Below are 14,448 nucleotides of genomic sequence, written 5' to 3' on the forward strand. Positions count from 1 at the left end.
TTTTTTTTTTTTTTTTTTTTTTTTTTTTTACATTTTTTAGGTGCGGGAGTGAGTGTCCTTTAACGGGATCTGAAGAGTGAAACTAATCAGGAAGGAGAGGAATTACTGGCCAGGCCGGGCGGGATAAAACCGGGAGTGGCGGGAAGTAGAAGGAAGACCAAATGCTAGGTGTACCTCCCTCCTGACACGCCAAAAACGAAGCAGGGTTAAGGCAAGAATGTTGGCTGAATGCTCAGGGGATTAGAGCAAAGCGAGTCCTCAAGACGTCTTGGAGACCGCCTACATACACTACTGCAAATAAATACCAGAGTCTTTTTTTTTTTTTTTTTTTTTAATTGCAGCCTCTTAGAGGTGAGGTGGGGGTCCAGGGAGACAGGAAACCGGCAAAGCACCAGCGAGTAGACAAAACACGGTTCACGGAGCGTCTTGGGTTTTGAACAGTGACCTGATGACCCCCGCTGACCAGGTGTAGACAGCCTCAAGTCCTAAATACTCCCATTGTCCTAACTTCCCATTTGCCTCGGATTTAGTGCCCTTTCACTGTGTGCTACAGTCAATTAGTGAGTACTTAGCACCGCATTAGCAGGCTGAGCCCAGAGGGACACCCGCGCTGCGGCTGGCCTGGAGGAAGGGGGGGAGGGAGGGTCACACCTGCAGTCCTGCCGGGATGCAAAATTAGTTAACGGGGACTAACCTTTCTCTCACGTTGTTAAGAAGACTACTTTGAGCTTCTTGTTTTGTTCAGCAGTGATGGCTATTTGGTGGATTTCTCTGGCCGGGGAGACTAGTTTCCTCCAAATTGAAGAGTTGTGGATGGGGAGGGTTGGTGGCCTTGGGTGGAGGGACCTTATAGCATCGCTTTCATTTAGGGAAATTGATCAGGATTAGAGCTGAGAAGCTTTGGAATGGGAGAGATTTGGAAACAGTTTAGCTGTCCACCGGTCGGGAGGAATAATATCCACTTTGGGAAACAAGGTTGGACAGAGACAAACAGCAGCTTGCTGTGGTAGCACCAGATGCGGGGTTCGGAGATGGTGGGGGTGGCGAGTGCACGTGTCCTTCTGTGATGATTTTCTGCCTTTTCTTTCTGAAATGAGTGTTAACAATACCCAGGACACAGATGTGAGTGAACTGCTGCTGTTCGTAAAATTCCAATGTGGCTCACGTGTCTCTTCCTTCTCCTTTCTTGTCTTCCTTTCTTCCTTTCCTTGTTTCTTCCTTCCTTCTTTTGTGAGGTCTTTGCAGCGGGGGAGGGTACACTCGGGTTCCTGCAGGAACTCACAGCACAGGGCTTTTGTTAGAGGTTGACTGTTGAGCAGGCTGAAGGGTGATGGGGTCCCTCACCCCCAACCCCTTTTTTGGAGCCTTGGAAGGAAGGGCAGTTTCTGGGTCCAGGACAGAAGCTGCCCAGGAGCTGGGCTATTGTTGTTTATAGTAGGAAAAAAGTCATCTAAAGTAGATGCTGCTGTGAGATTTTGTCCCTTTTTTAAGGTCCTGAATTCTGCAAGAGCCCTGATCAAAATGGAGCACAAATGAACCATTTTGAGGCACTGTTCTTGGGAGCAGGCGGACGGGTTGGGTTTAATTGGCAAAATTGGAATTGATTCTCCCTTGGAAAATGTACTCCAGGTTAACTGTATTAATGGCGGATTGGAAAATCATCTTGGGAGGCAAGTCCTTAGTCCTGTTGTTATTTTGGTGGATTTCGTCTCTCAGATTTCCTCAGCCCCCTTCCCTCCGTCAGTCAGTCGGGATGTTTCACTAGCCACAGATGTTTTACTGCGGTAGCTCACCCCCAAATGCCTTTAAAGTATAATTTACTTTAATTATAATGTTAGAGGGTTAAGGGATGGGTTCTGGGAATAGCTTAATAGAGACAAAACTTGCAGCCAAATTAATTGAAAGTTTCTCCTTATGAGGGAGAGGTTGCCAAACATATGGAATATTGCTACGGAATGAGACATCAGAAAAACCCATCGTGGAGATTTAGCAATGATTAAATGCGAAGATGGAGTGGAAACAGAGAGGTGTCCACAACATTTCCATAGACTGTCACGGATTTGTTTAAGGCGACTTTGTTTTATTTGCAATCACCAGAAGATTCGATATCCTACTGAGTAGCATTACTTCTGTGTGAATATGTAATCTAGAAGATAATCCCATACCTGCAAATGCATATTTACATTCTGTCTTTTATTGACGATAGGACTCCTGTTAAAATGTTGTCCAAATTCAGCCTTAAAATGGTTAACATCGAAGTTGTCTCCAGGATACTTTCGGATTTGATCTTTATATTGAAAAGGTTACTATTTTTTGAGCTGCTTAAGCAGAAATAGAACAAAGGAGCTTGTCAGAGGGACCCCAAACCACCAAGTGAAACAAATAAAATCTGTTGTGGGGGGGGAGGATTCTGAAGGACGAGTGGAGGGAAAAAACATTAGGCACAGTCATTTCTGACATGAGAAGGCTTTTCTGACTTGTTTCCTAGTGTTTAGTCATTCGTCAAGACACACACACACACAAACTAGGAAAGACTAGAAATTAGATGAGACCTGTGGGTTGATGTATTTTTAAAGTATGTAAGCAAACATAATTATAATAGAGAGTATGATTTACCTTAAATGCAACACTAGGTTTGTTTTTTTTAATTAAGCTTTTCTCAGGATTTGTGTGTCTCTATTTAATGATTCATCACCATCACAAAATACCATGATGTTTAATATACCTTTTCTGCTTAAGTTTTGAAGAATTAATATTGGAATTTTGTGCTTTGGTTGTGTTGTTTATGGGATAATTCTTACTAAGTTATGAAGAAAATGTATAAAGTATTTGGGAAGACTGTGTTATGGTCTCTTCAAGATACATGAGTTTAGAATAGGAGGAAATATGAAAAAGGAAGCTATAAATTGTTCAATAAAATGAATTGTTCTTAGTAGGGAGATGGAAAATAAAGCGCGGAGGGGGGAACCCAGACACACAGCGTCATGATTTTCAGGTACAGCACTTCCTGAGTCTCAGGCTCACCCTGAATGTGGACTGCAAAGAGGGATTAGTCCTCCGTTCCCTTTCCATCAGTCACAATGATCAGGGCATTGAAAGGGGGAGTTGGGACCAGAAAACAGGATTTTATTGTTCGTGGCGATGATGGCAACTTTGAAGTGGAAAGTTTTATTTGTGAAATATGGATCCAGGAATAGAAAAAAAAAATTTTTTTTTTTGACAGACAGAGATCACAAGTAAGCAGAGAGGCAGAGGTGGGGATGCGGGGGGAAGCAGGTTCTCTGCTGAGCAGAGAGCCTGATGTGGGGGTTCAGTCCCAGAACCCCAAGATCATGACCTGAGCTGAAGGCAGAGGCTTAACCCACTGAGCCACCCAGGTGCCCCAGGAATAGAACTTTTAATTAAATTTTAATTATACCTCTGTTATAATTCCTTAGACTTGGATATCCCAGAAGCTAGGTGTGACTTTTAGCAGGCAGGATGCCATGCTTGGTTATGTCCTGTGGCCATATGTTGATACACTTTAGAATTAGTCACTCCCAGACTAAATTAATGTCCCCCCCACCTCCCCCCACCCCTGACTGAGGGGGCTTTCCCCAGCCTGCCTTTTGGGAACAGGCTTCCTTCTTACTTACACAGGGAAGCCTGTTTTGTTCTCTCCCTTAGATGTGGGGAAGGAATGGAGAATTCTAAGGAAAACAATATTTCATACAGTATTTCCATTGTATATGTGTTTCCTCAAAGCCCCATTTAGTTTCTTCTTTCAGTGTGGAGTCAGTAAAGAAACTTAACAAACAAATGAAATTATGTAGTTTGAGAGACATATATTGGCCAAAGTGTTAATTAAGATGAGTTCCAAAACTACTTACTTCTTGAGTGAAGTCACCACAAAAGAGTTTGGAGTGAAAGCCACTGGGTTTCTTGAGCCCTGTTTGAAGCCTTGGTCTTCAGTCAGCCCCAGAACATGTGCAGGACAAAAAGAAACTTCTAGCCCCACTTTGGCCCCCAACTGTGTACCCTTTGGGAAGTTGTTTTTTTTTTTTTTTTAAGATTTCATCTATTTATTATTTTTATTTATTTATTTATTTATTTATTTATTTTTATTTATATTTATTTATTTATTTTGACAGAGAGAGACATAGCTAGAGAGGGAATACAAGCAGGGGGAGTGAGAGAGCTGGGAGCTCTTGCAGAACCCAATCCTAGGACCATGGGATCATGACCAGAGCTGAAGGCAGACGCTTGAGGACTGAGCCCCTCAGGCACCCCAGGAAGTTCTTTTAAATGTTGAGGTTAACTTTTCACAAGGTTGCTGAGAAGAGTAAATGAACTTGGAGATTTGCAAGTACTCAACAAAGTTCAGAGTGCTGGCAGTCTTAAATACCAGAACCAAGGCATATTGAGCTGCCCTCAGCGGCTGGAGGGCTCCTGGGTGTCCCAAGAGGGGCCAAGCCTCCCAGGAGTGTCCTGGATCTGCCCACCCCACCAGGAGCGCTGGAACATAGATCATGGTTCCTATCCTGAAAGAAGCAAGGAAAACCTTGTCGTGGGAATGACGTCGTTCAGTCAAATTCTGAAACCAACAGAGGAGCTCCACCCAAAAGGCAGTTTAAAAAGCAGGGTCTGGTGGTTTTCCAAAGTGGCAACATGAAGGTACAAAATTTAGAAAATATTAATCTGATCTCAGGGCATTGTTCAACATGGGTCAACATTATTCCTAATAACTCAAAACAACTTAGTTTTAGAAATATCAAATATCAAATACCAAAGTGCTTATCAGCATTAAGATTCCAACAGAAATATGGAAATTCCAGTACATTTTCCCAGAAAGGTGCACTTTATTTAGTACATTTTAGAAGTTACTCCCAAGTGAGTTGGTTCTAGTTTTCATCTCTTTAGTGGAAAAAATGTTTTTCTTCACCTTCTTGCTCTTCCGTGACCAGAGAGATAGAAAACACCATTTTTCAAAGAATTAAAATCGATCAAACAAACACACACAAACTGTCTCCAAAATGCTTCATGGTGGCCCCTTGCTCCTTGAGAGCAGTTGCTTGGAAATGAAGACACGTGAGCGGGGAGATAAAAACACACAACACTTTTTTAGATGTTACTCGGAAGGTGGGGGGGGGGGGGGGGGGGGGGGGGGCTGGGGGGGGGGGGGGGGATTTGGTCTGCCAGAGACCACATCAGACTTTTTGACCTACTTCCCAGTTTTCTGAAACTTCACTAATAGAGGAATTTGGGTATTTAAAATGGAGTCCATTTTTGGATGGGCCACTCTGAAACTAAGCCCCTCGTGCCCACACTGCAGTATCTCAGGTGATTGGAGGTTATGAGCTTTATAAACTTCCTTGATGAAGAGGTAGATTAAGGCTACAGGCAAAGAAAAGGTTTTTAGCCATTTGTCATCAAATAAGAAATAGTCACTTTTCCATTGGACATTTGAAGATTTCTAAGAAAAATACTAGAATCCTCAATGGTTAATATGAACTCAACCCACTCTTACCTGAACACATAACAGCAAAAGTGAAGTGAGGTCCACTTGGCGGTGGTCCTAACCCACCTCTTCAGTCTCACCTTTCATATATGGGGTGGAGACCAAGGTCTGGCAAATTTGCCCTCATTCTGTGGAGGAAACAATATGCCAGATTTCTTTGTTCCTAAAAGACTTAACTTTGTAATGTTGCATTATGTGCTATTCATGTTCTGGGATTATGCTGGTTAGAAAGGGGTGTACATCTGCCAGATGCTTTAGAACTAAAACGATGGAGGAGAGTTTTGAGGGTTTTATGTGTGTAGGGGGAGGTCAGTGAGGGAGGGGGAAATTATATTGGGAAATAAGGAAACATGAGATGACTTTAATGTACTTTAAATATATAAATTCATCTTGTTGGTGACTGGCCATGGGGAGTGGAAAAGGGAGGTACCAGTGAGCTGAGCAACGGTCTTATGGGGTTAGGAGTTTTATGCTCGTCTGATGTGATCACGCAGCCAACCCTGCGAGACTGGTGTTACCATCTCTGTTTTACAGATCAGAAAACTGAGGCTCAAGGAAGTTAAGCCGTTTGTCCAAGAGGGTTTACATGGTCGACTGAGATATGAACCCAGGTCTATCAGACTCTGATCTGGGATTTATTACAAACAATTTGGCAGGGGCGCCTCGGTGGCTCAGTGGGTTAAAGCCTCTGCCTTTGGCTCAGGTCATGGTCCCAGAGTCCTGGGATCGAGCCCGCATCGGCCTCTCTGCCTACTTGTGACCTCTGTCTGTCAAATAAATAAATAAAGTCTTAGAAAAAAAATTTGGCAGACCTAAAGATGTAAACTCTAAGCAGAACTGAAAACTTGCAAATTCTCACAACAATTTTCCAAGAGTATTGGAACAAAATGTTTCTCCTTGCCCCTAGCTTTCTTTTCTTTCTTTTTTTTTTTTTAAGGTTTTATTTATTTATTTGACAGAGATCACAAGTAGGCAGAGAGGCAGGCAGAGAGGAAGGGAAGCAGGCTCCCTGCTGAGCAGAGAGGCCGATGGGGGCGGGGGGGGGGGGCAGGGGAAGCAGGCTCCCAGGGAGCCGGTTGTGGGGCTCCATTCCAGAACCCTGGGACCGGGACCTGAGCCGAAGGCAGAGGCTTTAATCCACTGAGCCAACCAGGTGCCCGCCCCTAGCTTTCTGTAGCACTCAATGCTCGCTTTCCCCAAGGGCTCCAGGGTTGGACAGCTCCCTCCTTCGGAGATAGTTTCCTTTCCAGAGATGAAGCTAGCCTTCAGAAGAACTGGCTGTTTTCCAGAAGGGCGGCGAAGCCTCAGCTTGTGTATGAGGCTGTGTGTGTGCATGTTTATGTGTACGTGTGAGTGTGTACCTCCGGGTGTGTGTGTTACAAGTATGTCTGAGTATATGCAAACGTGCATGGCTGTGTGAATGTGGTACGTATGGGTGCCCTCGTGTTTGTCTCAGGGTGTATCTTGGTTTATTTGTGATTGTGTAAGTGTTTGTATGTATATGTGTGTTTGTGTTCTATGTGTGTATACTAAGTATGGGCAAATATGTGTGTTTGTCTGTGTATATATGTGTTTGTGAGGGTGTGGGTGTCCTGGGACGTGTCCAAGGGACTCTCCCTGCCCATACAGCTTTGAGCCCTGTCACTCTGCGGGACTCACAGAAGCCTCTGGGCCCTGCCAATGGGGAGGACACTGAACCGGGTGACCAGCATCTCCCCAGACTCCTTGGCTGTTCCATGGGCTTTGCTGTCTTTTTATGACTGTCTTACTCTCTGCTGAGCCCCAGTAGAGAACATCACCAAAGAACACTTGTGTGTAGATAAGGTAAAAATTTTCATTTTAAGTGCAAGGACTCCTCATATCGGAATCTGAGTTTACAGGTTAAATTCTCTCTTAATGACTCCCAGGGCCGGCTTAAATTCCAGTTTTTAAAGTTGAATCTTGTGATATCAAATACTGCAGGAAATAAGTTGAGTTTATTAGGGACTTGGAGATCTTCTACCTCCATGGAAATTTTGGTTATGACTTTATTTCTGGTAGGAGACCTCTTTAACCTCTGTCCTGTGTGAGCTCTCTGAATTTAAAAATAGTAATAATTTATTGCAAGGTTTAAAAAAAAAAAGGCTTGTGTTGTTGCCCCTGGAAAAATTTCTAGATAGCTTACATTTCACACTAATCAAAATAATTACGCGGAGTGCTGTCACCTGAAGTGTGGGATCTGAGTTCACAGGTCTCCACCCCCTCACTGGCAGGGATGAATCTGAACTTGACAGATGTCATCAACAAGCTGGCACCAGGACCTTCTGCTTCCCACCGTCCTCTGGGCGTTAGGTGTCCATCCCATACGGCACAGGCATACTCTGTCTGTAGGACCTAAATGTGTGTCTCCGACATTTCCGTTTGCCCAATTGTTACGGAGCACAAGACTCCAGTGGCTCATCTACTCCCTTGTCACTGTACAGAGCAGCTTTGAGACTACCTCTTCCTTCCATAAAGTAACAGGGGTAGAGCCAGCCAGGCGAGGCGCGATCCCTCCAGCTCTCAGGCTGGGTTAGCCAACCTTAAGCATCGGGTCTTGGTTCAAGTCCCATTTCCCCCCACTGCGGGACCTTGGGCACTTTGCTTCCTATCTCCAAGCTCAATTTTCTCATCTGTAAAATGGGGATAAGAACACTTTCCTCACCCAGTGGTGCGGATGTACACCCAGGACCTGGCAGAGCCCATAAGAGGCTCTTGACATCTAGTTTTACAATTACTGGAATATTATGGATCTCGCAAATCATTTCTACGCTATCTTTGTTTTTAAAAATGCCAACCCCCTTAAAAAATCTACATTGTTTGAGTACAGTAGGAAAGATTTTATTATTATTTTTTTAACCTAAAAAGGGCCCTTAGAATGAGCCTCTCATTTTTGCCAAACTCGAGGACCCCGGCTTAGTCCTAAGGCCTCAGAGAACCCAGAGTCTGGGCCGCGCCGCCGGACCCAGCAGGAAGCACCCGCAAGCTGAAGGCCGAGGCCGGTCGGTCGCTGCTGGTGCTGCAGCGAAGCGAGCCGCCGCCGCCGTCTGCGCCTCCCGAGCTCCGCCGCCCGCCCGCCCGCGCATGCATTAGCCGTAATGTATTCTCTCTCGAATACTCATCAGATTAAGCTCCCGGGAGCTACCTTGCTCGAAATAAATTTTATGAGCACACATCCTCGCCCTCATCCCCTGCACTGGCGGCTGCGAGGAGAAATACAGCCGCCCCTCTGCCCGCGGCAAGGCCGGCCAACAATTAGGTGGGAATCGGCGCCCTCTGGCCCCGGAGCGGGGCGGCTGCGGGCGGGAGCGGGCTGGGGCGCCCCGGGTCGGGACCGCCGCTCTACGTCCGGGTTCTCCAAGGCTTCGTGTGCGTCCGCGGGCGCCGGCAGGGGACCTGGCCCCGGGGCTCGGGCCGGCCGCTCACCCAAAGACGCCCCCAGCGGGCGGTGTCGCCGCATCACCCGGCCTGGGACGGGCCCCCCTGCGGCTGGTGGGTCCCGGCCCCGGGGGCTTGCCCGGCTCCGGGGACCTCGATCTCGTCTCCCCTCCGCTTGCAAAACGGTGCCAGAGCGATCTGCTCCTCACCTCCCTCCGCAAGCCCCTGGCTCAGCAGATGCAGCGGCTGCAAATGCAAAGGCGGGCGGGAGAGCCCCGCGCCCAGGCCCCTAATGACGTTTTTACAGGAGTTGTCCCCCCTTCCCCTCGCGGGCTGGCCTGGTCGCACCGCAGGAGCCCCTGGTGAGTCTCCCTCCTTCCTCAAAGCCTCCAGATCTCTCCCGGTCTCAGCCCCCTGCCCCTCTTCCCTGCTGCTCCAGGGGTGCCGGTCCTGAGGGACCCTGAGACAGGCAGGGGTGCGGTTGTAGCTGGGGAGCGCGACCTGCGGGCCGACAGCCATGGCCCGGGGCCTGGCGGAGCTGCGCTGTGATGTGGGGCGCTCTCATCTACACAGGGATTCTTGCAGGAGCCCAATGAGATCAGGTCCATGAACCTGCCCCTAACTTTCCTTCCCCTCAGCCACAAGAGCACCACATCTAACACCTGGTTACTGCAGTTATCTCCTAATAACAGCAAACCTTTATTGAGCACTTATTGTTTACTGGCCCAGCCTTAGCCCTATTGATTCAATTACTCTTCACAACAATCCTACCAGGTGCTATTGTCATCACCAACTCACCCCCCCCCCCCCACTTTAACAGGCGCAGAGAGAGGGGAAGTAATTCGTGGAAGGTTAAAAAGCAGAGCCAGGATTCAAGCCCAGGTGGACTGGCCCTAGAATCCATAGTCTTACCTTGTGTTCTACTCGTCCCCACTTTTTGATGGAAATTTTGTTGTTGTTGTGTGCTTAGCACTTTGCTGGGCACATGGAACTATTTGTAAGTAACTCGGCATCTAATTGGTTGAACATTTTGTCAAGGAGGAAAATTTTTAAAAAAAGATTTTACTTATTTGAGGGGGAGAGAGAGAGAGAGAGAGAGAGATTGCGCACAAGTGGTGAGCGGGGAGGGGAGGGGGCAGAAGGAGAAGCAGACTCCCCTCCAAGGGGGGTGTGGGAAGAAAGGCTTGATTTGGGGACTCCAGGATCATGACCTAAGCCCAAAGCAGATGCCCAATGGACTGAGCCACTTAGGCAGCTGGGAGAGTTTTTTGATAGAAAAAATGCCATATGCATGAGGACAGGTAGTTGGTTCCCAGACCCATGAGGATCTGCCCCAGTGTGCTCCTGGTAGAACTACCTGGTAGTTCATGGGGCCTTTTGGGAATGGGGTCAAAAAGCAAGGCACCTAGTGGTCTGACTTTCAGGCAAATGTTGGTAGCTGCTGAGGCCATAATGGGAACAGGCAGGCTTTGGGGTTTACTGGGCCTGTCACTGACACGTGTGTCCGTCACTAGAGATATCATGACGTGAAGGTCGCAGTAGCCTGTCTACAGGTCTGATATACGAATGACTTAGTACTTGAGCTTTCTTTCTACATAGACTTGGATGGTTCACATTTTTTTCCCAAGTGCTTTGAGGTGAATTCCCTTATGTTAACACTTTTAAATTATAACACGCCAACAAACATGATAGGAATCAAGAAACACAGATGATTCCCGAGAGATCTGGTTTTCCTACTTGTGTTGATGATTTGGAGTGCACAGGAGAAACTGGTGAACTGTTTCAAGGTGAACTTCTTGGAGAGGATGTGATTAAGTATTTTTTCCATGATCACCTCTGTGAAGACACTTGGGTACGCCAGGCGCGGTGCTGAGCAGCCAGGACACAAAGCTGCGAAAGGAACCCTGTTCCTGCCCCTTGAGAATCCTGCCTCCTAATGGGACACACAGGGTGGGCTGGATTTCAGTTCCCACCTGCCGCCTGGACCGGTGACCTCCATGCTGTGTATGCCCCACCCCATTCTATGGGGCAGTCGAAGGCTTTGGGTTATGCCCTTTTCCTCCCGTGGGAGAGGAATCGTGGAGAAGGGAGGGCATCCACACGGGTCTGGCGTGGTGAGCAGCGCCACGTGGAAGGCTCACTCTGCCTTGTCTCGCTCCCCACAGAAATCCCTCAGTGCGCTGGCTGCAACCAGCACATCCTGGACAAGTTCATCCTGAAGGTCCTTGACCGACACTGGCACAGCTCTTGCCTCAAGTGTGCAGACTGCCAGATGCCACTGGCCGACAGGTGCTTCTCCAGGGCCGGGAGCGTCTACTGCAAGGAAGACTTCTTCAAGTAAGTCCAAACCCCCGGGGCTCTGGTCTGTCTCTGGCTCTCCCCTGGGAGTGAGGTGGGAGGGGCTGGTGGCAGAGGGCGTGAGTGCCATTTCTGCTGAGGAGTGGGGGGCCTTAGGGGGACAGACCAAAGATTCCCATAAATCCTGCCTCAGGACACGAGGCCGTCTCATTGCTGCCACTTTCTGAGTAGGTGCTTGGAGGTTCACCCCCGAATCCAGAGGAGTCTCGTGATTGCTAAAGGGCCCCGGAGGCTTGGAAGCTTTGCTTCCGGTCCGGGTCCAGCCAGGCTCTGTCGGTGTCACTGCTTTTGATGAGAACAGGAGGAAGAGGCAGTTTCCTGGGGTGGTAAAGTGCCCAGACCACGATGGGGTTTGAAGCACTTACTAGCTGTGGGCTCTCGGGCAGTTTACTTCTCTCCGCCTCGGGTTGCTTATCTTTAAAATGGGTCTGTGATAATAGTTCTTACCTCATAGGCTTGTTACAGGCTTTGAATGAATCAATATGGGTAAAGTCCTTAGGACAATGTCTGACACCTGAACGTTAGCTTTGAAGACTGACCAACAGAAAAATCCTGTTGGTCACAGCGAGGGGACTTCCTAGAAGTTATTTTCTGTGACATTTAGTCTGGGACATTCCTCCTGGAACCTATTACCCAAGGCACTGACCCTGGGGCCCCAGCTCACTTGGACCTGCTGGCAGCAGCGACACCAAGACCAGGAGGAGGGGGTCGTCCCGCAGTGACACCGAGCCCCGTGGGGGTGGCCCGTGGGCTGCGCTGAGGGGGACGGGACTGCTGGGGAGGCTTATCAAAGCCTGCAAACCTTTGGCACAAATGAGCAAACCTCAGGGAGAAGGGGTGCATCCTTCCAAGGTGGTGTGTTCTGCACAAAGGGAGGGCAAAGGGGGAGAGATGCCAGTCCTGGAGACAGAACGTGTTTCTCCCTAATCCTCCCAACGTTTAACTTCGGGGAATAAGTGATCTGAATTTCTGAGGATTCTCAAATTTCTTTTGCCCATCAGGAGTTGAAAAGCACATTAAAGATGAAAGTGGTCTCTACATGGCTTGTGTTGAGAAGGCCACACTCTTGGGCACCATCACACTTCGGCCAAAAATATTCCACTCTCTCCCTCTGTGTGTGTGTGTATGTGTGTGTGTGTGTGTGTGAGAGAGAGAGCGAGCAAGAGGATGCAGGTGGGTGGGCCTGGCCCTGGGGTTGGGTCAGCTGCATTCCAGGGTCTGGGCCCCATCCTCCCCCCATTTGTGTACCTCTGGGAAGCCTCAGTGAGCCCAGGGGCATGACCTTCTTGCCCAGCTGGGAACAAGGTAGGTGCTCAGACCACTGGCTGGGGTGCGGGCGAATCCCATTAGGATCACGTCACAGGACTCTGTTCTCAGAGAAGCTCCTTCGAGCCCCTCCCTGGGGTTCGGACCTTGACTAGCTGGCTCTGGGTTTGGGGAAGGGGGGTGGGTAGCAGCTCAAGTGTAGGTTTGGGTTTGAGACAAGTAGTGAGTAAAGGGGACCCTTTAAACCCAGAAGGGGCCCCGGGGTGCAGGCTAGGGAAGGATTAGCACAGCCGGATGAGCCACCAGCCCAAGACTAGAAGTAACAGTGACGGTTACTCACTCAGGCCAGTGCCCTGCCCTCCTGTCTCCGTAGCCGCCCTGTGCCATGGCCCTCGTTTGGATCCTTCTGGAACACTGCTCAGCAGTAGCCTCATGACCAACCTCCCACCTCCTCTAGCCCACATGCCTCCCCACCAGACAGCATCCATGCTCACAGCTGACCCTGGCCCCCAGCTCCTTCAGCAGGGCCCCCTTACCCACAGAATATTCCAGATGCATTGTGCCGTCAGAGCCTTCCTCCCTGTGCCCCAGTTTCCTTCTAGTCCTACCTCACCACTGTCCTGGGTGCTGATCGCCCCCGTCCCCAGGCAGGCCCTGACCCAGGCTCGTTTGTCCTGCAGGGCTTCTGTCTGTCCTCTCGAGGTCTCCCCATCCTTCCCTGGCTGTGGTCCCGCTCTTCCGCAGGTGGGCACCTGCCCCTTCTCTCGCCCCGTGACTCGTGTCAGTAGTCTCGTGTTTGCTCACGCCTCCTCACCTGTTTCGTCTTCCTTGTTGGCTCAAGGAAAGGTTTATTTTTCCATTTTTCTATCCCCAGCATGGCCTGTGCACCTGGCCTTGCCCACAGACTGTCACTGGGTTTGATGCCACGAAGAGTAGATCCCGTAGTGAACTTACAGCCTGTTTGCTGACCAGTTCCTTCTGTCCCCACTTGCTGCCTGGGAGTTGTGAAGGCCCAGGATGCCTGGGAAATGCACAGGCCTTTGCCTCAGCTAGCTAGCTAGCTAGCTATCTAGCTATCTATCTATCTATCTTTCTATCTATTTAGAGATGTATTTATTTATTTTAGAGGTAGTGTGCAAGTGAGGGGAGGGACAGAGGTTGGGGGAGAGAGTCCAACAGACTCCCCACTGAGCATGGAGACCCATGCCTGGGGTGGGGGTTGGGGGGACACTCAATTCCACAACACAGAGATCAGGACCTGAGCCAAAGTCAAGAGTTGGACCTCCAACCGACGGAGCCCCAGGCCTGTGATGTAGTCACAATTACTCTCCTCGTCCCACAGGACTGCTCTGCTTCTTAAAAGGACCCCCCACGCCCAGGGCTGGATCTGTTCATGAAGTAGGAGAGGGCTGACTCCGGGTTCTTCCTCTGTGAAGAGGGGCTGTGTGGAGACAAATTTAAGGCTGAGGTGATTCTGTCTGCTGTTGATGGAGGGTCACTGAGACCTGCAGACTGGGCCACTCTGAGGCCCTCTCAGGAAAAACACTTGGCTCCACAGGCAGTCAGGCCCCACACAGCTCTTCGGGACTGCGGCTGTTCGGTGGAGCCCATCACAGTCCTTGGGGAGGACACGGAAGGACTCAATCCTCCAGGGTCGGATTGGCTTCACCTTCCTCCCCAGGGTCTAGGGACCTCTGTCCCCTTGGGACTCAGCCTGTAACATGGCCGCAGAGCCAGTGGGCTGCTCCCCGTGACTGTTCATTAAAAGTCACCAGGCACCTGCTGGCAGATGGCGCAGCAGGGGACACATGAGCAGAGAGGGCACATGGCAGGGCTGGAGGGCAGAGCAGGCGCTGGAGCCTCAGGTCCCTCCCTGGTCCCACACGGGACTGCAGAAGGGAAGGCGGGTGCTGTACACTTGAATTCACCTG

At 49.3% G+C, this 14,448-nt stretch overlaps 1 protein-coding gene across 1 annotated transcript in view; it reads left to right on the top strand.

Annotated features, from left to right (window-relative positions):
• The window catches only part of LHX4 (LIM homeobox 4), a 40,804-nt gene that overhangs the window by 6,048 nt on the left and 20,308 nt on the right, over positions 1-14,448 (top strand). Inside the window, exon 2 of the mRNA XM_059414018.1 lies at positions 11,059-11,230. Coding sequence (XP_059270001.1) covers positions 11,059-11,230 — 172 coding nt within the window. The remainder of the gene's footprint in view (positions 1-11,058; positions 11,231-14,448) is intronic.

Source organism: Mustela nigripes, chromosome 10, assembly GCF_022355385.1.
Source record: "Mustela nigripes isolate SB6536 chromosome 10, MUSNIG.SB6536, whole genome shotgun sequence".
NCBI classification, from domain to species: Eukaryota; Metazoa; Chordata; class Mammalia; order Carnivora; family Mustelidae; genus Mustela; species Mustela nigripes.